Genomic DNA, 25,869 nt, shown 5'->3' with positions numbered 1-25,869 from the left:
ATCTAATAGATTGATTCATCATTTGTCCTTTTTTTGTCTCTGAAAACACAGTTCATTCATCAGCTTTTCCATCAATAGGCAGGTTTCTGTGGAGATCCTTTTAAATGTACAATTGAAAACGCTCCCTTTTCTTTCTTTTGCCTTACTCCTTATTAGATTGTGAATGTTTATCCAGCCAGTTTCCACCTGACAATCACAATCACCCACGCTGACCTTCACTTTATGCCTTTTCTTTTATTCTGCCCAGTTTTATGTCTGTTTTTATTCTTGCGTTTGCTGCTTTTGTTCAACCTATAAAGTGTGTAGATTTTTTTTGTCAGTGATGGTGCGCTAAGTTGAAGCCTCTACATGAGAACAACAATAAAATGTTGGCTTAACATTGAGCCTGGCAGTCTGAAAGACACACAGCAAACTTGCAGTATCTCCTGTTTGAATCTGTCTCTGCAGAATATCAGTCTCTCAGATCTTCCCACACATTACCTGTCTGACCTGCTTCAATACTGAACTGAGTAAAGGCAAAAATGCACACAAATTATGTAATATATGAAGTATACTGTTTAATTTTTAAGCACTTTTAAGCACTTTGAATGTTAGTATTTGCCTATCATCTGCAACAGTGACAATGGGAAATATTTTCCTATTTAGATTTTTTATTATCATTACCTTTATTTTACCAGGAAGTCCCATTGAGATCCCAGTCTCTTTTAGAAGAGAGGCCTGGCCAAGATAGCAGCCCTATAAACTCAAAAACAACTCAAAATATTACAATATTACAATTACAATATACAATATAAAATACCCATAACATAAAACATTAAGTGGCTTCTCAAAAGAAACATTTGCAAGTCTCCTCCACTGAATTCCTTGTTATGCATTTAAATTCAATGATAGATAGAGACATGTTTAAATTTAGGTCTTTCTGTAAATTAGTCAATATCCAAGGTGCATAGAAAGAAAATGCTGTTTTCCCCAGATCTGTCCAAACTCTAGGTACACCAAAAAGCAACCATTCAGAAGGTCATAACTGGTAACTATTGACACCAAGACAGAGAAGATACATAAAATGGCTTTATAGAGGAAAATATACCAGTGCTGTTTTTGTCGAATGGTCAGTGATGGCCAACCCACCAACTCTGCATTTGTAATAAAATATAAAGATGAATGGTACACTGAAAAAAGACTCTTTAGAACTGAAGAGGTAGCATGCATATACAGTGTATCACCATAATCAGTTACAGGCAAAAATTTAGCTTCCACAAGTTTTTTCTTAGAAAAAGCAGAAAATCAAGATTTATTTATTTCTTACGGGGAACAGGATTAATTTCAGAAGCACAAAGTCACTGTTACAGAGGCCTGCAGATCTGCAGACCTTGTGATTAAAAGCAATACGCTTTACCATGTAAGCCACAGCCAGCAGTATGATTTTTATTTTTCAGTGTTGGTAACTTAAGGTGACATAATAGGTACAAAACACCATGAGATGACCTGCAGAAATGTTTTTTAATTAAAATGGCAGAAAAAATGGTGTGCCATGATTTGAATGTTGCGTTATATGTTGATTAATGATTCAGAAATGCAATTACTGGCAATAATGCAAAGGTTTAAAATTGCAGCAACTTGTCAGACTCGCTCATAAAAATGCCAAAGTGGGAAGATTGAGGAAACATATTTAATTTATTTATGAAAAAAAAACACACTTAAAATGCATATATTCTTGTTGTTTTGTGACTGTCTTCTACATTTGCCTAACTCCCATTGAAACTGAAAAGAAATATTTGACAAGTGAGTCTTTTAAAGCTTCTGCTCCTCACGTCACACATGCGCTTGTGTCTTTAGGATTCAGGGTGTAACCAAAGTGATCTGCCTGCACCGAGCTTTATGTGCAGTAAACAGATATTTATACGAACTGCAACTGTGTTTGCAATACCTGCAGGTCTGGTTACAACCCTCAGGCCATTTTCAAGCAACTACTTTACAGACATCCTTTTAACACTGTCAGTTTGAGCTGTTTAAATGTTCACATTTAAGGTGACGGTACATAGAACCAGCTTTGGAGGGGATAATGCATCATAGTACCAACACACTCAAGGTGCTGATCTACTGAAAAAAATAAAGTTTTTTTGTATATCATTGTTCATGTGCCTGATGGAACAAATATATCTTTATATCTTGTTGTTTTATACTTCGGGAGTATAAACCTTCATCCAAAAAGGAAGGAACTGAATCTCACTGTGCAAAGTCATAAACTGAGTCATCAACTCTTTGGGGTACAGGGATGCCTTTTCGAGTTGTGGCTCATCATTCAGCCTGGTATACCATTTAACAATGTTTACATATATTTCACAGGCAAGTAAACCAAGAAAGCAGTTTGAGATGATGTGAGCTTTGTGACATGGTACATCCTGCTGGAAGCAGCCATCAGAACATGGGTACACTGTGGTTATAAATGGCTGGACATAGCCAGCAACAACACTCAGGTTGGCTGTGGTGTTTAAATAATCCTCAATTGGTACCGAGTGAACTAACATGTGCCCATGTGCCATGAATATATTCCCTACACCATTACACCACCAGCAGCCTGAACTGTTAATATTTCGCAGGATGGAGCCATGCTTTCATATAATTCTGATCATCATGCGAATGTTGCAGCAGAAATAAAGACTAATAAGACCAGGCAACATTTTTCCAATTTTCTATTGCCCAAAACTGGTTAGCCAGTGTGAACTGTCACCTCAGTTTTTGGTTCTTAGCTAACAGGAGTGACACCCAGTGGGATCTTGCGCTGCTATAGCCTGTCCATGCTTCAAGGTTTGACATGCTGTGGTTCAGAGACGCTCTTCTGCATACCTTTCAGTTGTTGTAATGAGTGGTTATGGCCTCATGAAGACAGGACTCCTCACAATATTTAACAAAATCATATAAATTGAATATTTATTGTCTTAGGTACAAAATCCATTGCCTTATATACAACAAACTGTGTCTGAGCATCAAGAACAAATCGACATTGTGCTCTTGCAGTGACATCTTCTGGTATCCACAACTGATTTTCTTCCTCAAACCGAAACCAGCAAACCAACTTCTGTTTATTAAAATTGACCCTAACCCAAAGGCAGTTCTGGCAGTTAAACAGTGTATTTGTCCTCTCCTTGCCTCTGTGCTTTGTGGTAGTGGATGTAGCTGCCGTACAGCTCATTGAAGACCTCACTGACTCCCATTGGCAGTCCCGCCTTGAGAAACCTGATATCCTGCTCCTTGCACAGATCCAGTATCAGGTATATGCCCTCAGTTAGATGCAGCTTCACATCTGGTCGCAGAGTAACCTGGAGAGGTCAATTATGAAAGAGGAGAAGACAACAGACACAACAGGAGATAAGAGAAATTTAAATCAATCAGAGGTCAGACAATGTTTGTCCATTTCATAAATTACATCTTTGTTCCAGCAAAACACTTAGCGATGATCCCTTCCATCTACACACATCCCAGCTCCACTGTTTTCCAGTTTAACAAGATCAAATTTGCATGGAAATATGATACCGTTATGCAGTTATATGCATTGACCTGAGGCAAACTTTTCAAGCCATAAATTATGCGTCAGAATAGTTAAATACTCATTTAGTTCAGCCGTAAGTTTCAATTAGAGAGGCATCAAAGGACAGACATCGTCATCTATACTGGCCAAAAGTACATTACTGCAAATGCTCAGAGCAGGACTACAAAAAGATAAAACTGAAGATCAATTAATCCCCTAGAAACCCAGGAAATATTTAAAAAGGAAACTCCCAGAGGCACCACAAAAAGAGTTTCTCAAATAGGATCAATAAGCATCACAACATAATTGTTACTGTTCCCACTTTCAGTCTACAGGAATCATTCTGCTTTGCAATTTGACACCTCATCTGAGTAGATTTTAAAGCAGTAACCAACTCTTTGTGTCAGTGTTGCTGCAAGATGAATTAAAAGCGTGGAAAGTATTATTTTAAACCCACGCTGTAGTTCACATCTGAAATTCAATACACTACGTGGCCTCACACTGTTGTAGAGGATTGTCTAGTTCTCTGAAAATGGGGAGGTCGTACACACCCACACCCACACACACACCTGAGTGATAAAAGCAGAGCAGTGTGTTCAGACAGCAAGATAACCAACACTACAATGGGTGTAGCTTTCTTACTCCAATAACACGTAAACAGTCAAACAACAATGATTGTGCTCAGCAGAGACTGCAGAACAAGCCAAGTGGATATTCAATATCATCTAGTTATTCATCTCCATACACCCCCACAGGTATACAGGTGTTACGCACCATGACTTGATGCTATTTGCAGTGACCACAGTCCACAGATCTCTGACAAAAACCGAGGAGGTGATAGTTGCTCTGTGCTGCTGACTGTACCGGTTTCATGATTAGCTAAAACCCTGCTCACATAATGATAGGCTTCACACATGAAGGAAACAACCAATCAGGGGGATTTCTGCAGACAAAGCAGTTAGAAGCACTTCGTAACTGCTTTGTTTGCAGAAAACTAAGCTACCCACAAAGAAGAGGCAGAACATTTAACATGATGATAACCAAAGCTATGGAAAACACCTGTGTATTTCTGCTTTTTTTAAATGTGCTCTTCAGCACTATTTGGCATCTACTCTATCTGAAGGATTACATCCTGTAACATTTGCATAGTTTAACCACAGTGACACTCCTTCAACAATGAAAGTGCTGCCATAGTACCATTCTGGTTTCCTGCTGCACCTTTTGGAATGCAAATGTAATCCTGACATGATTTGAACTAAAATTAAAGATTATTACAATTAGGATTTATTTAAAAGAAGTATAGTACTAACTGTACATATAAGGGTTCGTTTACAACAATACAACAGTCCCAATGCATGTGTCAAAAACTTGTATAAACTTTTTGTGTTCCCAGTGAAAACTGTGTATCTGACAAATGTCCTCAAATCCAAAATCTCCATTAGTCAGTGGCTGAGTTTTACTTAGGGTAAAAAAAAATTAAAACATTTCTAGTTCTGCAGTGTCAGTTCCGTGGACTGCATATAAAAGATAGACGTGGCCTCCAATTCCAAAAGCTAACATCAATGTTAAAGTGCCTTAAACTTGCATGCTCCAGAGGGTGACTCCTCTGGCTGCAGTCCAACTGAAAAAGAAGTCTCTGAGAAAATGACCTTATATTACAGTTATAACCTACAATATCCTGGTCAGTTTATGATCTCAGTTGCTAGCTTCTTATTTAATGTAAGATGATATTCAATTTTTCTTCATGGTCCCAATTTTTATGATTAATTCATATTAATATTAACATTAATATTACAGCTCATTGTATGGTACGGACGATCCAAGTAGTTGGTGCTTCTCCACCCTTTAAACGGTAACTTCTGTCTCCAAAAGAAACAACACAGCAGCAGACAAAATACTACAGGTACTGCTTCAAAATGCTTTGCTCCAAACCAGTGGATGACGTAATGGTGGCTACATTCATCTTTGTTCCATTTGTGATTCTAACCACTTAATGGCAATTTTTTAAAAAAATGCAAAAGCAAGTTCAATATGTTCAAAACTAAAAAGAAAATGTTGCTTTTCTATCTGCAGCTCCACTCTTGTCTCGTAACACCTGGCTGCTGCACAGGACGTTTGTTCCTAAGAGTCATCAGGAGCAGCTCTGAGACAGCTAAATTACAATCTGACTTACAAAGAGGACCATCTCTTTACACTGTTCCACTGTTTAGTTTTAGGTCAATTTACATAGTACAAAGAATCCCAAAAATGGCTTCCACACTATTTCTGTCTGTCTGTTGGTCTGACAGTCTGGATTGGTTTTGTTCATTTTCTTCCTCCCAGTGTGTGACTGCTGGAAACTGCTGAGTCAGGCTGGCGTCATGTTAAATACAGTCTGGCAGCAGAGAGGAGCCGCTCTCAGGAGCCAGACGTGACTCACTGTACTGAGGGAGCTTCACTCCAGCACTTGGAGTTACGGTAATCCTGGACCTGTTCACTGAGATTTGTGAACATCTACAGTTTGGCCAATGGAAATGCTTCCCATCACTGCTTCTGAGCGTCAGCGTCTCCATCGCTCAGCTCAACAGTTACCAGACAAACTGGGTTGGATCAAAGGATCATCTGAGATCCTGCTGCCTCTTCCATACATCTGTGTGTGTGCGTGTGTGTGTGTGTGTGTGTGTGTGTGTGTGTGTGTGTGTGTGTGTGTGTGTGTCTCAGTCACAGCTGTAGAAAATCACAGGGGATGACAGATGGGTTCAGATGAGGAACTGTCTTGGCTTTCTTTAATACTATGACTGTGTGCAATTGTGCGTGTGTGTGTGTGTGTGGGTATTTCATTGCTCTGTCACCAAATTGTAAAAACCATCAGAAAGAATAATTTTTCCAGTGCAAATATTAGCAAGTCAAGACACAGAGAACATTCATAACATGAGTGAGTGTGTGTGTGTCTGTGTGTGTACCTTCTGCAGCTCTGTGACGTACTGAGCCACCATGAAGGCTGAGAGTGCGGTGAAGTTCTCAGCGGTTGTAGCGATGTGAGAGTACATCCTCTCGATCAGTCTGGAACACTGTAAGTACACATCACTGTCTGGACCTTCAGGAAACACAGAATGGTGTTCATGTCATTCAGATATTCATATGGGGAAAATGAAGATTGTGTATTTAGACACTGAATCTGGCTTTCCAGATAAGCTTTTAAACAAAGATTCTTATTTTATTGTACCCAAACAAAGCTAATCAGCAATGGATAAACTAGAGTGTAATACTGCATTCACACAACTGGTGAAAAAGCGACTGACTGCAAGACATTTTCAATGAAACCTGGAGATATGACACTACAAACTGACACTTGACACAAATCAAAGTTGTCTTCAATCTATAAACTGTATATAAATGATGGGCACAGGCATTGGTAAGTTAAGTTGTGAATCCTCGAGATTTTGAGTGTTGCCACCTTGGTGTCTTAAAATCAGATGTGAGGAGTGTGGAACAAACTTCACTTTATCCTCCATTTTTGACTAACTGGAGCTTTACAAAATTCGCATCACATTGCATTCGGTAGCAAAAGGGCCATTTTCCCATAGACTTCTACAGTTATGGCCAAAAATGTTGGCACCCCTGAAATTTTTACAGAAAATTAAGTATTTCTCCCAGAAAATTATTGCAGTTACACATCTTTTGTTATGCATATGTTTATTTCCTTTATGTGTATTGGAAGAACACAAAAAACAGGAAAAAAAAGCCAAAATTCATATAATTCTACGCAAAACTCCAAAAAAAAAAAAAAAAAAAAAAAAAAAAAAAAAAAATGGGCCGGACAAAATTACTGGCACCCACAACTTAATATTTGGTTGCACACCCTTTGGAAAAAATAACTGATATCAACCACTTCTGTAACTATCAACAAGCTTCTTACACCTCTCAACTGGAATTTTAGACCACTCTTCTTTTGCAAACTCTTATATTTGAAGGGTGCCTTCTCCCAACAGCAATTTTAAGATCTCTCCACAGGTGTTCAATGGGATTTAGATCCAGACTCATTGCTGGCCACTTCAGAACTCTCCAACACTTTGTTTTCATCCATTTCTTTGTGCTTTTTGAAGTATGTTTAGGGTCATTGTCCTGCTGGAAGACCCATGACCTAGGACAAAAACCAAGTTTTCTGACACTGGGCCCTACATTGCGACCAAAATCCTTTGGTAATCTTTAGATTTCATGATGCCTTGTACACAGTCAAGGAATCCAGTGCCAGAGGCAGCAAAACAACCCCAAAACATCTTTGAACCTCCACCATATTTGGCTGTAGGTACTGTGTACTTTTCTTTGTAGGCCTCGTTCTGGTTTCAGTAAACAGTAGAATGACATGCTTTACCAAAAAGCTCTACCTTGGTCTCATCTGTCCACAAGACATTGTCCCAGAAGGATTTTGACTTACTCATGTACATTTTGGCAAACTGCAGTCTAGCTTTTTATGTCTCTGTGTCAGCAGTGGGGTCCTCCTGGGTCTCCTGACATAGCGTTTCCTTTCATTCAAATGTCGGATAGTTCACGCTGACACTGATGCACCCTGAGCCTGCAGGATAGCTTGAATTTCTTTAGAACTTGATTGGGGCTGCTTATCCACCATCCAGACTATCCTGTGTTGCAACCTTTCATCAATTTTTCTCTTCCGTCCACGTCCAGGGAGATTAGCTACAGTGCCGTGAGCTGTAAACTTCTTGATTATATTGCGCATCGTGGACAAAGGAATATCAAGATTTCTGGAGATGGACTTGTAACTTTGAGATTGTTGATATTTTTCTCACAATTTTGGTTCTCAAGTCCTCAAACAGTTCTCTTCTCCTCTTTCTCCATGTTTAGTGTGGCACAGACACACAATGCAAAGATTGAGTCAACTTCTCTCCTTTTTATCTGGTTTCAGGTGTGATTTTTATATTGCCTGCACCTGTTACTTGCCACAGGTGAGTTTAAACGAGCATCAAATGCTTGAAACAAAGTTTTTTAACCACAATTTTGAAAAGGTGCCAACAATTCTGTCTGGCCCATTTTTGGAGTTTAGCATGAAATTATATGGATTTTGGGGTTTTTTTTCCCCTCTTTTTGTGTTTTTCCAATACACACAAAGGAAATGAACATGTGCATAACAAAACATGTGATTGCAACAATCTTATGGGAGAAATACTTAATTTTCTGGAAAATTTTCAGGGGTGCCAACATTTTCGGCTATGACTGTATATACCGTAATCAGACTTCATTTGGCAAGCAGAAGTTTTGCCCCCTGCTGGCCATTAGAAAGAAAGCACTTCCAAACTACCTTCACTTTTCTGACACAGAAGCTAAGTCTAGGGCTCCATAAAGCCGACAACAGGGTGAATAGAAGCCAATCTATGTGCCTTTCTATTCTGTTCAGTTCTATGTAAACTGCTAAAAACATTAAGGGAACACTTGGAATTAGTTTCTGACAGCTTGGTCAAAAACATGGACATGAGCAGCCCAGTGGAGGTCATTTTGTAGAGCTCTGGCAGTGCTCCTCTGTTCCACCTTGCACAAAAGAGAAGATACCAGTCCTGCTGCTGGGTTGATGCTCTTTCACTGCCAGTGCAGGTGTTCCAGTGTAATAGCCCATCTCCTCTTATCACCCTGACACTCTTAAGACTGTGCTGGGAAACGGAGAAAACCTTTTTTGTGACAACATGAGTGAATGTGCCATGCTGGAGAAGCTGGACTACCTGTGCAACCCAAATGGGCTCCAGGTACTGTCTCATGCTATTAGCAGTGACAAAGACACTAGCAAAATGTGGAACTAAAAAGAAATCAGTCATTAGGGACAAGGAGGGTGCAATGGCCTGTGGCCACCACCTGCAAAACCACTCCTTTTTGAGGGGTTGTATTGTTGTCACCTCTCCAGTGCTGCCACTTTTATTTACGCCAAGACAGGTAAAACAGATTGACAATGGTTTATGCTTCCTAAATGATCAAGTGTTCCCTTAAAATTTTTGATTAATACATATCAGCAGATAAACGCAGCCAAGGTAGAAATATTGTTTTGCAAGCAGTTGGACAGTACATCCCAAGATATGTCAAATTTTTATATGCAGTCAGTATTCAGCCTTTTTCCATTTCTTTAATTACGCAGTGAAGCATCGGTCAATCATATATTTCCATTTCTGTAGGGACACACAAGTCTAGGGACGATATCGATGAGCACTAGATTAAAAAAAAAAAAAAATCTGAGATGATTCAGTTTGTAGTATAGCTGGCCATGGTCAGATATTTTGTAGCACAGGTAGCGTGAATGCAGCATAAGAAAGAAAAAAAAAAAAAAGAGCTGAGAATTTAAAGGTAACACCACAACATGCTCATACAGCACCCTTAGCAGTGTAAAGAATAGTTCCTTTGGTGACTAAGCAAGAGAGAGACTAAAAGGTTTCTGCAAACAGATGCCTAAAATTTACAGTGGATTTAAAATGAAAAATGAGCCTCTAACCTTCTCTACTTCTGGGAGGCTACTGCCAGAAGTGTTGAAATGTGCGTGGGCACGACACAAAGTTCCTGTCAACTCCAGTTTGCACAATGCAATTTATTATTCTTCAGTAATGTGCTGTGTTATTAGCTGTTGGGAGGATGGCAACAAAACACAAACCACATCTGTATTGAAGAGTATAAGCAAGTAAATCACTGACTGCTCTCTTTCATCATAGTGAAGGAGCCCATTCTATTAGGCCTTGAAGACATGTTAAAAGTTTCCTGTTATGTTTTTAACCTACAGTTTTACACTGTGCATTCCTGACACCCTGACTTAGCTGGTTTGGCCACATTAATGCATGATATTAATGTTACCTGTGTCACCATCTCCCCTTTGCCGACCCTCCTGCACAATAGATGCCACTAGACGATAGAAGACATTTAAGAAGGAGGGCGCTGCATTTAACATCACCTGGAAACACAGACAAGAAGTAAACAGTCACTCAAATATATATAGTTCATACTTCTGCCTACTAAAACACTGTTAGACTTTAAAAAACTGCTCAACTGAGATTGCTGAATAGTAACAGATGCTGGCAGAAAAGTGTTTGTAGACTCTTAAATTCATGAAGACGTTGATTCTTGATGATTTGGGACTGACTTTGGAGTATATTAGTGTATATTCACATCTCTAATACAGCAGACATTAACATGAATCCTGCTTAATTGATGACTTATTGTCATATAGTGTGGTAAAATGTTTTAAGGAGGATTAATGTTATACATTTTAGGATCTGCTAAACTGAGCAGAGAACTGAATCCAAAAAGGTTTTTTTTGAAAAAAACCAGACTAAGCAGTCCTGACAGAGCCATCTGTTACATCACTTTCACTGCTCAACTCATAACAGCGCAGCCATAAACTTAGAGCTCACAAAAATGACTGAGGTAAAAGTTGGATTCCCGCGAGAGCTACGTTTGCATTTCTGTCTGTACCTCGCTCTCCTTGGGGAGACTGAGGGAGGGAAGGAGAGACGGGGAGAATATAAATGAGAAAGGGATGATGTCACCAGCTCTGGTTGGAGCTCAGCAAAGGTTTCCATCAGCTTAAACCCGCTCCATGCCAACCCACCCGGCGTGCCAGCTCCCCTGCCTCTCCTCGCTGAGCCTCCTCCATCACACCTCTCCAGCTCACACCCCTCTTTTCCATTTTGTCCTGAAACTTCCCTCATGCATCACATTCTCCATCTCTGGCTATTTCTGCTTATCTCTTTATCCCCTCTCTCTCTCTCTCTCTCTCTCTCTCTCAATAAATGCACTCTGCGTTCCTTCAATGCCTCAGTTTTCCTCTCAGTTGTACCTCCCCTCTCTCCACCTCTCACGATCATCTTTTGTCCTCGCAAACATCTGATATCACTTTGCTTGTTTGTGGCCGCCTTTATTTAACACAGCTGACCCATTTCAGACCCGCGTCGTTGCTGTTTCTGAACAATAAACAGTCAACATTTTAGAGAGAATCTGAAAAATTACCACATTAACACCAGCACAACAAATGGAGTGCGTGGGCTGGGATGTAGATGGTCCCATTTCTTTAAGAAAAATAAAGTTGTTTTTGTTGTCCTCAGGGTGCAATGTGCACACTTCATAATAAAGGCAGTAAAGTAGACACCATGAGGTTTTCCATGCAGCTGGTGAGCTGCAATATCCTTTGTTTGAAAGCGGCATTCCTTCGAGGCATCCTGTGGCCTCAGCAGCGGCACATACCGCATTTTCTTCAAATTGAGGACTCAAACCAGCAGTCTTGATCTTCAGTGACCTTCATTACACAAGTATCTAGGCTTGGTTTCATAAGTGAGGGGAAGCGTGCAGGCATAGCTTGCAAAAAAATACTCAGAAGTTCTTTTATTTTCTTCAACTGTATAAATATACTTTGTACTGTAGGAAATTATAAACAGAACAAACAGACTGCTGGGGTTTCTATAATAATGTAAATGTACCAAAAACACTTGCTTTTTATTTCTAGACACAGTTTTGTCGTATCTCTTTGTAACTACAGTTTACAGATGTACCGTAATTGTGTCTCACAGTTTGGAAAAGAAGACAGCTGTAATGATACACTCTCTGAATGTGTGTGATTGTCCCTGTTAAAAATGTGGCTGCGCAGAATGGGCAGATTGTGGGTTGCAACTTTTTTGAGAACAGCTCGTCCAAAAACGATGTAAGAAACCAAGAAACCAAAGGCAAAAATAAATTTAATTAAATTAAAAACGACTCCAGCTTTCTTTGTAAAAAAAAAAAAAAAAACAGTTTTGGATCACTGAATGTGTAAACTTTTTTTGGTTCTCTCATTTTTTTTCAATCCATGTTCAAAGACCTATTTAAGGATTAAACTTGGCTGTAATATTAAAGTTTGAAAGAGGTTTAGTGAGGAGGAAAACAAACATCTTTCAGACATAAAACTGATAATCCATACAGCCTCAACTCAACACTAATAATAAATAATAATGCATTAGTCTTATATAGCGCTTTTCTAGACACCCAAAGATGCTTTACAATTTCATGCACGATTCATTCACACCTCAATCATACCTGGTGGTGGTAAACTACTAATGTAGCCACAGCTGCCCTGGGGCAGTCTGACAGAGGTGTGGCTGCCAATTTGCGCCTACGGCCCCTCCGACCACCACACACACAACCACATTCACACTTAGGCAATGTGCGCTCAGACTGGGACTCGAACACGCAACCCTCCGGTTGCAAGGTGAGCACCTGCCCACTGCACTCATTCAAGTCTCACTGCACTCATTCAAGTCTCTAGCAATTCAATGGCCAAATTTAACACACACAGACACACACAGACACACACACACACACACACACACACACACACACACACACACACAGTGGGATTGGGAGATTTTTGGCCCTGAATAACGCACATACAGCCACGATAACCCTCACCAGGAAGATATGGCAACCTTTATGCTGCCCAAGAGGCAAAATAATGAAAAAATAAGTCCACATATCCTTTGCTGTTGGCTCAAAGTAAGAACTGCAGGTGAGTCTCATCTCACACCTTAAAATAATTTGGGATAAAATATCTAAACCTTGAAATAAAGTATTATTTGATATCAGAGCTGTGTGACATTTTGATCTTGTTGTCTGGACCAAAGTAGATAAACTCATAAAATTTTCAGCAGCAGAGTGTCGCCTCACATCAAGAAGGTCATTTTGTATTTGGAGTCATGCTGCAGCTTGCACCCACTTCTCCTTCTACTGAATTATGGCTGAAACATGTCCCGTGTTTCTGCAGTACATTATCGTGAAATGAACTGCTCCCTTTTGTTCCCTTTTGCACACACACGCACACACACACAAAAATTCCCCACTCGTCCTGCGGGTGATCTTTGTCCTCCTCCAAGCTCAGGTCCTCGTCCACAGGCCAGGGGACTTGAGGGTCCTGTGCAGTATCATAGCTGTTCCAAGGACTGCGATCTTCTGGAAAGAGATCTCAGATGTCGTTCCTGGAATCTGCTGGAGCCACTCTTCCAGTTTGGGGGTCACTGCCCCGAATGCTCCGACTATCACAGGAACCACTGTTACCTTCACCTTCCACATTCTCTCTGGCTCTTCTCTCAGCCCTTGGTATTTATTGAGCTTCTCATGTTCTTTCTTCTTGATGTTGGCATCACCTGGTAACGCTGCATCTATCACTACGGCTTTGTTCCTCTGCTTGCCCACCACTACTATGTCCGGTTGGTTAGCCATCACAAGTTTGTCTGTCTGCATCTGGAAGTCCCACAGGATCTTAGCTTGGTCATTCTCAACCACCTTGGGGGCGTTTCCCATTTTGACCTCAGGACTTCCAGGCCATACTAGGCACAGATGTTCCTATATTCTATGCCAGCCGCTTGGTTATGACGTTCCATGTATGTCCTAGCTGCTAGCATCTTCCAAACTGTTGTTATGTGCTCGATTGTCTCAGGGTCATCTCTGCACAGCCTGCACCTGGGGTCTTGCCTGGTGTGGTAGACCCCAGCCTCTATCAATCTTGTCCTTAGAGCTTGTTTCTATGCTGCCATGATTAGTGCCTCTGTGAGCCTGAGGCCACCACAGCAGAAACCCACTGCCTTCATCTAGAAATTCTATCCATAAAAGTCATGAACAGGTTTAGGTTAGACAAAGGGCAGCCCTGGCAGAGTCTGACCTCACCGGGAACAGATCTGACTTACTGCCATCAATGCAAACCAAGTTCTTGCTACAGTTGTACAGATACTGTAAGTAAGCACAATTTAAATAATACAGTTTTTTTCACATTTCCTCAGCTACTGCCATGTGCATTACAATTTGTGGTGGCTATGTAAAAGCATAACACCTTCACACGTCAATTATTTTGGAGCTAATCAGCAGCCCCATATGTGTGTGCCAGACTGGACCCTCTGGCAGGCCAGTTCTGCCCCTCAGGCTGCATGTTTGACACCCCTGAACTACTTCGTTCATCAGTCTCTTCATACCTGAGGATGACACTGGATGATGGCAAACAGCGTCTCATGAACCGCCAAAAACGCTGACTGATAGACTGCTGGGGTGATGTGGTCGAGGGGGACCGACTGGAGCGCTCCAAAGACCAAAGACACATGATGAGAGCTGGTGATGTTACCCTCCCCCTGTCGCAGCAGTGTTGTCATTGACGTTATCATGGGAATGGTAAAGGAAAGGGTCAGTGAGACGTCCTGACTGGCTGATCTCACTAAGAACTGTAACACAGAAAAACAATGACACAGTAAACGTTAGAGAGAGATGAAAGCATAAAAACTATGAGAGTAAGCAGTTACAAATCCATTAAAGTATATTTTCTTCACGGCTCATCTTCATTAAAGCTTTCCGGATGCCATTAACACCAAATTCAATACGTAACTAAAAAAAAACTGACAACAAAAGCCCTTTTCACAGCAGACATGACTTCCCAGAACAGATCTATGTATTCATCAAATAGATCTCTGTTCTATGTATTTGAAGTTCCCAGTAAACCAAGTTAGTGACAGTGAGACAACAGGGTCCATATTCAAAAAGCTTCCAAGTACTCAGCTCAGAGTAGCTCCAAGAAATTCAATTCCAAGTCTTTAGGTGTTTTCAAAGAATTTCCCCTGAAAGTCCGGACTAAATCCTGGCAAAGATCAAAGCTATTTACAAAGCATCCCAAACACCTCAGGAGAACCCTTAAGGTGAAAAACTATTAGGAGTGATGAGGACACATTTTAGGAGATAAGAGGAGAAAATGGAAGAACGCACCAGAAGTCGCTCTGCCACTTTTTTCCCTTTTTAGTGAGGACATAAAATATTTGCAGTTTAGATTTGCTGACTGACTCAGGGTGTCAGCTCACACCAAAAACAGTTCACCTTGGAGACAGGTAGAGCTGGAGATGAGGCTGGAGAGACAGATTATTCATGAACTATTCACGCAGTAAGATTTGATCATATGCTTATAACACATGTGAATACATAACTGTAGAAATGAGCCACGACTCAGTGCACGCATACAGGCACGTGGTCACTGGTGGGCTCTGGTAATTAGTTAAAGAAGAAGGAGAAATATTTTCCAAAAACTGAATGTTAAATTGAGCAGTATTTTTATAGCACTTTTCTACTTTTTTACAAGCTCACATTCACACACAATTACACAGCACTTTATTCTATTACTTTTAAGCGCTTTCTAACTACCATACACACACTCACATTCACTTCCTTTGCCAAGGGCACTTCAGCATGGAGACTGAAGGCCCTGAAGATGGTACCACCAACCTTCTGATTGGCAAATGACCTGTTCTACCTCCTGAGCCACAGATGCCACAAATGACAATACCAATTTTTTTTTAAATACTGGATTGACTGAAAGTAGGCCTGCTCAATTATGCCAAAAATCATAAATAATTTGGAACAAAGTTCAAGAAGCATGCTAGCAAGCTTACAAAAAAGTACATATTTACAAGGGCATACCACTGAACTTTAAAAATAACTCAAATTAGTAACAAAGAAAGAAAGGAAAGAGGCTGGATCCGGGAGGGACAGCAAGTCATCTGGCACAGCCAGAGGACCAGAATAGTGTGTGTTTTTGACCACAAATCCCAGCTTGTAATTGCAACTGTCATCCCTGCTGGCTTACTGCCTCCACCATAGCATTTCTGCAGGTGGAGATGGGGGGGGGAACAAGAGACCCAGGCAGCACTTGACTTGCATGCCTCAAGAGACATACATGGAAACCATTTGAGAAGCACAGCTGCCAGGCAACTGACAACTCCGTCAAACAACGCCAGAGGCAGAACAGTCAGTAGACACTCGCAATCCAGAGAAAAAGGCAGCTGCAGGCAACAGTTAATAATCGTTCCAGAGCTTCAAGTATATCTTGTTGACTACAGTCTCTCTTACTATCTTTAACGTTCATAAAAAGGGGCCCCTTTTATGTATATATTCAAGTGTGCATGTGCATAAGTAAGATGCATGTGTGTGTGTGTGTATTCTCACTGACGTATGCTCCCTTTTCACCTGCATTAAACTCTGTATGTGTTTGAGTGTGAGTGTTTGGTTTTCTTACCACCATAGCAGATATAATCTGTGGTGCAATGAGCCACAGAGCTCTGAAGCAAGTCTCAGGCAACTGACAACAGGACAGCAGCTTAATGATGATTACTGCAGATAGCACCTCCTGGAGAACAGCAAGCAGGCAGAAGAGTTAGAAAACAGTTATCATCACAGCGACAATGATTCACTGTGGAAAAAGTACCAAAAAGCACAACTTCCCACCTATCATGGACAGGAAGAAAGCTTCTCATTTAAAATACTGTAATAACAGCACAGAAAAAACTAAGATCGTTAAATGTGAAATAACAAAAGTGTGGAAATCATCAAATTTAGTCTCAGCCTCACCCTGCAGTTTCCTGCCCTCAGCTTGTCAGTGCCGAGTCCGTCTCTGATCATCAGCAGCAGTAGGTTAAACTGACTTCTTGTACTTTTCTCCGCCAAGTGGCATAACAGCTCCTGCACAGCTGGCTCCAGCTTACTAAGATCAGTGGAAGACAGCCAAGGAGCTGAAATCAAAGTGAGAGTTCAGCAAAAAATAATGACAGGGTGGATGCAAACAATGTGCTCCCAATATCTATAAATTCAACCAGAAATGTGTTTTCAATACGTCTGCGTTATTGGACTGATACTAACATTTAAGGACTGGCACTAAAATTGACAAAGGAGTAAGGGAGACTTTTTTTTCATGTCTTAAAAAATGGATCTTTGAGGCTTTCTCTGTATCATGTCAATCAGACTGGATATTCTTAATTAAATCTTCTTAATTCTGTTTGCGAGGAGCAGCCAATCAGAAGAAATTTGCCTGAAATGATAAATTGGCTTTTTTCAAAGGGGTGGCTGCACAAAGGCCCCAGTATTAGATGTTACACTGAGCATCATGTAAAGCTACTCTAGTGGAGTCCAAGAGTCTTCTGCAAAAGAGCTCAACAAATGTATCTTTGCATTTGACTAGTTGGGATAAATCTGACTGCCATATGTGAGACAAAGAAAAGCTCATTTTCTTTAACAGATGGCATCAAATACTCCCTTAGTTGCATTCCAATATGTCAATATGTGCAGAGATAATTACTGAAAGGACAACACTGACTGATTGCACAAGTGAATGAGATGTTTATTTTTAATTTAGGTCTATATTACCTGTTAGCAGCCTGTGCACATTCTGCACAATCTGAATGTACAGGTCATCCAACTCCTTTCTTCCCTTCTTCATTTCTCCTTCTTCCTCCTCTTTTTCCTCTGTCAGCTGCACTGCTTGGTAAAAAAAGGACAGGAAACAGAGACAGGAAACCAGGAAGTCCATGGGCCTGGGGGCAGAGCTTATTTCTTTGAGGATCTGCTGGCAGAAGCCCTGATAAAGGCTCATATGGGTGAGTTTGGTGCTATTCTGCTTGTTCTCAGCCTCCACTGACAGTGAGGACAGTTCAGACTGCAGCATGACTGTCACAACTTCTACAAGAAAGGCTTGACCGAGGACGCTGGCGGGCTGCTTGACTGCCTCACTGACATTTTGGGGCTTCAGGATAGATTTGACAGCTGGTCCCAGTACACCAGTTATTTTTGTAAGTATTTGGGTTAAAGTCTGATTCAGTGGCTTGCTTTTTCCCAAGTTGGAGGTCATTACTTGGGAAAAAGAAGTCACTGATGCCAGCAGAAGATGAACCGATGACAAGGAAGGTCCTGAACTGGATTCAGCATTTTGTCTACTTGTCATTTCCTCACTGGTAAGATAGGAAGCAAACTGGTCCAGGTTGAGATGAATGTGGCTGTTTCTGATAATTATCACTCCGACCAAGGTCTGTATGAAGTCCTGCACTGCTTTGATAAAATCCAGCCAATCAGTGCTGGATGTGGCCTGAAGTCTTGGACTGTTGCTATGCCAGAGGAGAGAGGACAAAGTGGCCTGCAAGAGAGTACCACCATGCATGAGCTTCAGAACACTTTGGAAATTCCTACTCTCCAGGAGATGAGCCAGAATCCTGAGGAGCTTTCCTAGGAACCGAGCATCACCTCCAGATTCTGCTATCTGGTCTGGCTTACTGGAGGTGGAAGTGAGCATGAAGAAAAGCAGGAGGAACACAGAGGAGAGATCATCAGAGCTCATCCCATCTGGATTTAGGGTTGCTAAGATTTGGAGTAAGTTTACCAGCTCCCTGGTTTCTGTTTCAGTCAGGAGTACAAAAGTCTCTCCAGTTTTAGAAGAAGTCAGAATATCCTCAACTATAGTCTCTTTCTTCACCAGCGTGGGCAGAGGCTGACTGGCATCTCTCTGTGAAGAGACTGCTTCTCTTTCCTGAAATGTCAGAAATGTAGAACAAACCTTGGGTGCATGTGCTGCCCTGAGCACACAGATAATCCTTTGTGTGAGGGACCAAACTGTGGCAGAAAACAGTGAAGGCAACTCAGCAAATATTGGGCTTTGGAGAAGCTGTGACGATACGAGGGAGACAGTCAGACAGCTGGGCGGCTGATCTTCAGATCTATCTGTCTGTGTGTTCAGCGATGAACTGATAAGTACGTTAGCTATGCAGCGCGCGTCATCTCTGTTCAGGTGGCGAAGAATCAAAGGTAAATTGGACATAACGAGATACCAGTGTGTGGCAAAGTAGGAGCTGGCATTCACACTGCCTATCTGGCCATCCCACCCCTGTTCTCCATCCAGACTCACCTCAAGCTCAGATTTAGCTAAAATAAACTGGGCTGACTTTGTTAAAAGTGCTGCAGTGCTGGATTCACCCATCAAGGCATTGTCCAACAAAACCTTCTTCAACTGCTGTAAAGTGAGGAGTTTGAGCAGCACACAGCTCATTGGGCTGCAGGAGGGGGATGGACTGTGACCTGCAGGTAAGATGTTGCCTGATAAAAGACACTCTATGCGGGAGAGGACCGGAGAACTCGAAGTAGCTTCGTTTTCAGTCTCGCTTACAGCTGCTGAGTCACGTGATGTGTATTTGCTGCAGTGGATGTGGAAGAGTGTGTCCACCTCCACCCAGGTGTACCTGAGCAGAAGAGCTGCCTCCAGGGTCTTCTGCTCCCACAGAGCTCCTGTTTTAGACTCTGAAGGTTTCTCTTTGGGGTCCAGATTCTTTCTACCTTTCCTTGGGGTCTTCTGAACTGAACTTGTATTTGTATTCTTCTTCTCTGTTGAAACCACGTGTAGCAACTCCTTTACCAAGTCCTGAAACCCCTTGATTAGGTCCTGACTCTGCCTCACTAAGGGAGCAGGAGAGGCATTGTCTAGAGTCTTCAGATTGAATAAAACAGCATGAAGCAGCTGACTGAGGGTGAAGAGTTTCAGAGATGCATCTTTTCGCTCTTGGTCCTCATGTTCTCCGTCAGTCTCCATTTTTTCTTCCTCTGTTTTCTCCTTCACCAGGTCAGGTAGTATGTATTTCCTGATGGCCTCCATCATTAACAAACAGATCTCTAGACCTTGGGATGGGGGTGTGTCCAGAAGACAAGTCCTGAGAGAGGTGGTGATGCTTTCAGACAGAAGAGGAGGTCGAAGGTCATCTAGAGCTGGTTGGCAGATCACCGACAGGAGCTCAGAGAAGAGACGAGGGAGTTGGCGGAGCTTAGTGTAGGTCTGGAGGAGACTGCACACCATGAGCTGTTGGGACATAAATGTTGTTTCATCAAAACATCATCCTCTGAATATTCATATATTTTAATTTACAAAACCACTTCTGAAAAAGTTGGGACACTGTGTAAAATATAAATTAAAACAGAACGCAATGATTTGCACATCTCATATTTTATTCACAATAAAACATAGAAAACATATCAAATGTTTAAACTGAGACCAAGGCCATCCTCGCATATTTCAGCAAGACAATCCTAAACCGCATATTGCATCTATTACAACACTGTGGCTTCGTAGTAGAAGAGTCTGCGTGCTGAACTTTCCTGACTGCAATTCCAGACCTTTCACCAACTGAAAACATTTGGAGCACCATGAAACAAAAAATATGACAAAGAAGACCCAGGACTGTTGATCTCCTCATGTCCCAGGCATTTTATGGACTGCTGTTAAAGAAGATGGGATGCTATACAGCAGTAAATATGGGTCTCTCCCAACTATTTTAAGACATGTTGCTGTCAAATTCAAAATTAGCTTTTTTTTTTTTCCTTTTTTCTTAAAAGTTGTACATGTTCTCAGTTTAAACATTTGATACATTTTCTATGTTCTGTTGTGAAGAAAATATGGGTTTATGAGATTTATAAATATTGCATTCTGTTTTTATTTACATTTTATCCCAACTTTAATGGAATTGGATTTGTACTTAAAAACATCGATTTGTTGATTTAAAAAATTTTTTTTTTTACTGCAGTTAATTTGTGAAATAAAAAAAAGTTATATTGAGTGAATGAATGAAGACCTGTCTGGCCCGTTGCACTCGTGCTTCCATGCATTCAGCATTAATCCAGGCCGAAGATAAAAGCTGGTCCAGGTCTGGTTCAAGAATCAGATGATTGAGACTCAAAAGCACCTTTAAACAGCGGTACCATGACGGTATACTGAAAGTCAAGACATGAAAGTTTTTCAGAGTATGATGCAAAAAAAAATTATTATTCTGAATGGAAGAAAAAAAACTTTTACAAAATTTTATAAAGGAGTTATTCATTACCTTGGCTGGGCCTCGTTGAAGAGCATTTGTGCCACTGCTCTGTAATAGTTGAGCTGGACGTCTTTGTGCCGTATCCTGTCTGCAGCCACATTATAAATACCAGCTGACAGCGCCTGGCTTAGCAGGGACTCCATGGCCAGCACAGCCAGGTTCCAGTTCTCTGGGGAGCGGACGGAAGCTGGATGTGACTGCTGTCCGTCAAAGTGAAGATCTAAAGTTGGGACCAATCTGGTTAGAAAGTAGAAACACAGCATCCTCTGCTCCTCCTCATCTTCTACCCTCCCTTTGCTGTATTTTTCAAGGAAAAACTTAAACAGCAGAGACAAAGCACTGGACTTCACAGCGTAATGTAGTGATGGCTCACAGTAACCCTGGTCACTCAGCTTGGAAAGTACAGCACTGACAGGCTTGAAAGGCACTTTTGTCCCTCCAGAGCCACGTTTCCCAGAGTCCTCTTTAGGTGGAAGAAGCTCCTCCTTGTATGAGTTCAGGTGCTCAGAGGGGAAGAGAGCTAACTGAAGGAGGGAGTCTATCTTCATGCGGATGTCTCTACACAGCTGTTGACGGAGACGCAGGTGAGTGAGACACGCTGCAAATTCTCCAGAGGTCAGCAGGTATCGGAGCAGGGCTAACGGTTGGATCAGGTGGTTGGTGACCATAGTAGAGACTCTGCTAGGGTTGGCTTGGTGTCGCTGCACTGACAAATAAGATGACAGCACCTGAAGCAACACCTCAAATAAGTTAGCTGAACGGAGGTTTTCCTTCAGCTTGGAGAAGGATTTATTAGCTTCTGACTGTGGCTGATCCAGTGGACTGCCAGTCAGGGAGTCCGTCTTGGAAGTTTTCATATTTGTAGCAGGTTCAGTTTGAAGACTCTCAGTCACTGGTTCATCGTGATATGAGGCAGAGTCCTTCTTTAGGTGCTCAATGGACAATGGCTTCTGTAGCTCACAGCAGGCCAGCAAGCAGACTTTGGCCAGGAGATCAACCATAAGTTCATACTTAGTTGTAAAAACAGAAGAGAGTGCAGGAGAAGAGAAAATGCACTGAAACACACTCAGTATGTAGGACGCACACCCTGATGACTTGAAGCCGACATGTGCACACTTCTGCAGTTGGTCAAGCAGCTAGAGGCAAACAGAAAAAGCTGTGAGTAAAACGTCCACTTCTCAGTGTAAACTGACATTCTGGGAGCTTTTAGCATATTTGTGTCCTTATTAATTAATGCAACAACTGTACCCAGAACTGCTCAACACATGATTTTACTATCTTCCAATGATACGAGAGAGGGAGAGGAGATCATATGTGCGGTTAAATCACAAACTTAATTTCTGATTTAACTGCTCAAGTACCTGCGGCATGTTGAGCTTGAGAGTGATGGTCTTTCCCTGCTTGAGAAAAGACTGGAGCTTCCGGCTGTGAAGCATATCATCAAGGTAGCACCACAGACTTTCCAAGAAATCCTGGGAAAACTCCACCTTTTTATTGTAGTAAAGTGACAGGGCATGGGTGCACCAGTCCAACAGTACCTACACACAGACACACATAGGGCAGCTGCTTCTTAATACAGGCAACAAAAAAAGTATCATTACCATGCTATAACCATTCATAAGCATCCACTGCTACCTGTTCTTTGTTGGGCAGTAGGCACTGTGAGGAGATCCAGGCAAAACGTGCTAGCTTCAGTTTGTCCTCCCACGGAGTCTGTGGGCTCTTTAGTTTCAGGTGGATACCTGAGTAGATGGCAGCCATCTCTGCAGCTGGTGCTGCTGATGCAAAGGTCTTGAAAGTAAGGAAGACAAGGAGTGAGCGGTTAGACAGAGGAGGTGCAACAGAAAGAAAAGTGAGATGAGGAAACCTGAATAGTTCTGATAATCATAAGTACTGATAAAACTATCTGGATGAGATCTGATAACACACAGACAAGTTACCAGAAAGAGATAGGTTTTACACTTTTTTCAACAGACAGCAATTAAAAGCACTCCATCCTGATCTGAGTCTTATGTCACACAACAATAATTGTAAGCTACTTTATTTTATTGTTATAAATAGATGCTATATAAGTCTTTGACTTGTCCATCAGTTATAAAGTAATACTTTCGTTCTCCTGGAAGACTCTGAGCCTTGTCTTTAAATAAAGTAAAGACTATTCCTTAAAAGTCTTGACTTATTAGTATCCTTCAAATAGCTGTGAAAACACAAACTAATTACTCTGGACCTAACAGTTTGTTTCTGAGGCATCATTTGACAAAAATGGCAGTTATTTTTTTATAAAGCAAATTAAGATTTATACCAAATTTGGCACAGTCAACCACATCATTTTGATTTCAGAGCTTTTAAAACTTAAACTTAAATATTATTTTTTCACCTATTGTATCTCGGAATTTGTGATGTATGCTAGAGCATTTCAGCGTTTTTAGGTTTCTTCAGGTCCCTCTGATTTCTCACTTTTTAATACATACCCACAAACAGAGGCTCAGAAAGATTTGCGGTGTTTGAACGCAGCTTCAGAAGGCTCTCCAGTAATGATTACCTCGTATTTACTACATTTAACATTATTAACCTCTTCGTAATTTACTCCTCATTATCTAGAATCGGTCGTTTTTACGTATTCTTCCGTTTTGTACTGTAGAGTATGTTCGGAGTTTCTTTGCCCATCTGTCAGTTTACTTTCGCTTAAAAAATAAAATAAAGATCTCGCTTATAAGAACTTTAAAATTGATGAACAAGTAGAAGTCACGTCGGTGTGACACACACACATAGAGACACACACAAACACGCTTCAACGCTAACGACTAGCTGCGCAGCATATCCTGACGTTAATATGAGCGAAAACTGTGCTGCTCGCCGTCTGCACACAGACAGATCCGCACAGAGCGTCTGATTTACTTGATTATGATCAGCGACACACACTTTTACAAATTTACCTCTTTAAACTTACTTCTTTTGAACCTGCACGTGTCTCCTGTTTTCAGATTTGAAAGACCTTTCAACTTTCACCCTGCCGGGCCAGACAGAAGCAATCGAGAGTCGATGTAAAACATTGGATATTCCTTCTCTAATGGTAGAAATTGCATTAAAGTTACATTTAAAGCAGGGATTTATTGTTATTACAGCCCATTAGCTAACTAAAAAAACAGACTTGTATTTTATATGACATATTTCTTCTCTATCTGAGCACCTAACAGCCTGCAATCAACCTGACATTCACATTCACACTCACACAGAATGAAGGATGCAGAAAGCGTTGGACTGCATGATGTCTCTGTTTTCAGGCAACACAGGTGTTTGTATGAACTAAACAAAAACATTAACTTGGTCTTTGTACAATTTTAATCAGATTTTGTTTGGGGTCCTTTCACTTATAAAGGATAGCAATTATAGATGGGAAGAAAGTAGAAATATTTGCTAAAGTTTTTTTTTTTTTGTTTTTTTTTTTAAGATACAGAGGGGGAAAAACTAAACCAGAGAAAGAAAGAACTAAAATAAATCACACTGAACTGTTAAATCAGGTAACTGTTGGAGAAAGGCTTAGTTTTAATGTGTAAAGCAGTGCTTAAAGGCTCAAAAATGACTTCCCCTGGGAAAAAAACAAGTATGTTGTGCCTTAATAAAGCAGCTCAGAAATAAGCAAAGCTCAGGGAAGTAAACAAATAGTGGGGACAGTGTTTGGGGATGTTGAAAAAACTTATGACATGTTGTGGAGTGAGGATTAATTATTAAACCCAAAAGAACACAAAGAACATAAAAGAGAAAATGTTGAACTGGATCAGCGATTTTCTAAACAAAAGATCTGTAACGGTTCTGGATAAACAGGAGAGAGCATTATATCTTGAGGTGGCTGTCGATGGAATACCTCAGTGTGGTGTAATCAGTTCATTGCTCTTCCTAATCATGATTAATGGTATGTTTTGCCAGGTACCAGAGGACTTGGGAGAGTCTGTTTTTGCTGATGACACAGCCATCTGGAAGAGAGGAAGGAGCATTTATTTGCATGTTGCAAATAAATTACAGGAAATAGTTTGGCAGATCCAGATGTGGGCAGCTAAGTGGGGATTTCAGTTCTTGCTGGAGAAGATAAAAATGATGTCCTTTATTAGAAATCACACAGGAGGACTGTTTTATTCATTTGTATGGGGAAAACAATAGAAAGGGTGGAGTCATTTAAATTTGGGGGAATGCACTTTTATTTACTCAGGTGCAGCATATAAATAAAGTCCAGGAAAACTATATATAAATATTTAAAATATAATGATGGTGGGAACTCAATGGAGAGCACAAAAGGTAGCTTTAAAAAAATTATTTATAGCATTAATGAGATCTAATCTTGATTATGGAGCTGGATACTGGCACATGTGGGTATTATAGGAAATGGGCAGCTACTTTGGCTAAGGAGGCACTTAAACAAGAGGAGGTGGAGGTAGCACTTTGCAAATTGGAAGTAAAAGCACTAATAGTATTAAGAATTAAAAAAAAATGGCAGCACAAAGAGTAGACGTTCTACAGAATTCAGGGAACAGTGGACCAAGTCAAGACCACTATTCACAATAGAGTACAGAAAAGATATGAAATGTTTAAATTGAGACATTTTACTATTTCATGACAAATATTAGCTGACACTCACACATCTCCAAATATGTGGGATGGGGGCAACAAAAGGCTGGAAAAGTAAGTGGTACTGGAAAGAAACAG

General features: G+C 40.9%; 1 protein-coding gene across 2 annotated transcripts; it reads right to left on the bottom strand.

The window, feature by feature from the left end:
• Positions 1 to 750: 750 nt before the first annotated feature.
• urb2 (URB2 ribosome biogenesis homolog) lies at positions 751 to 24,188 on the bottom strand. 2 transcript variants are annotated; one of them, XM_030726472.1, is made up of 12 exons: positions 24,119 to 24,188; positions 22,804 to 22,959; positions 22,530 to 22,706; positions 21,178 to 22,304; positions 20,929 to 21,067; positions 17,690 to 20,159; positions 16,898 to 17,058; positions 16,566 to 16,676; positions 14,488 to 14,730; positions 10,352 to 10,448; positions 6,472 to 6,605; positions 751 to 3,320 (listed from the first exon to the last, which is right to left on the bottom strand). In XM_030726472.1, the coding sequence occupies exons 2-12, from the start codon at positions 22,927 to 22,929 to the stop codon at positions 3,123 to 3,125; spliced, it is 4,983 nt and encodes a 1,660-aa protein (XP_030582332.1). In that variant the 5' UTR covers positions 22,930 to 22,959; positions 24,119 to 24,188; the 3' UTR covers positions 751 to 3,122. The 2 variants fall into 2 exon arrangements, with proteins under 2 accessions (XP_030582332.1, XP_030582333.1); XM_030726473.1 differs by having other exon boundaries at positions 24,105 to 24,169.
• Between the last annotated feature and the right edge of the window lie 1,681 nt (positions 24,189 to 25,869).

Source organism: Archocentrus centrarchus, chromosome 3 (genome assembly GCF_007364275.1).
Source record: "Archocentrus centrarchus isolate MPI-CPG fArcCen1 chromosome 3, fArcCen1, whole genome shotgun sequence".
In the NCBI taxonomy this organism is placed as follows: Eukaryota; Metazoa; Chordata; class Actinopteri; order Cichliformes; family Cichlidae; genus Archocentrus; species Archocentrus centrarchus.
Note: the sequence above shows the minus strand (reverse complement) of the source record. Positions and strands in the feature narration are given on the sequence as shown.

What these genes read in the sequence shown, in the direction of transcription:
- urb2 (XM_030726472.1), bottom strand. Translation starts at nt 22,929, where the DNA reads ATGGCTGCCATCTACTCAGGTATCCACCTGAAACTAAAGAGCCCACAG. An exon ending in TCAAGCTCAACATGCCGCAG is followed by an intron (nt 22,305 to 22,529) that starts GTACTTGAGCAG and finishes GTTTGCCTCTAG; the next exon opens with CTGCTTGACCAACTGCAGAA. An exon ending in ACGTCACAGAGCTGCAGAAG is followed by an intron (nt 3,321 to 6,471) that starts GTACACACACAG and finishes TGACCTCTCCAG; the next exon opens with GTTACTCTGCGACCAGATGT.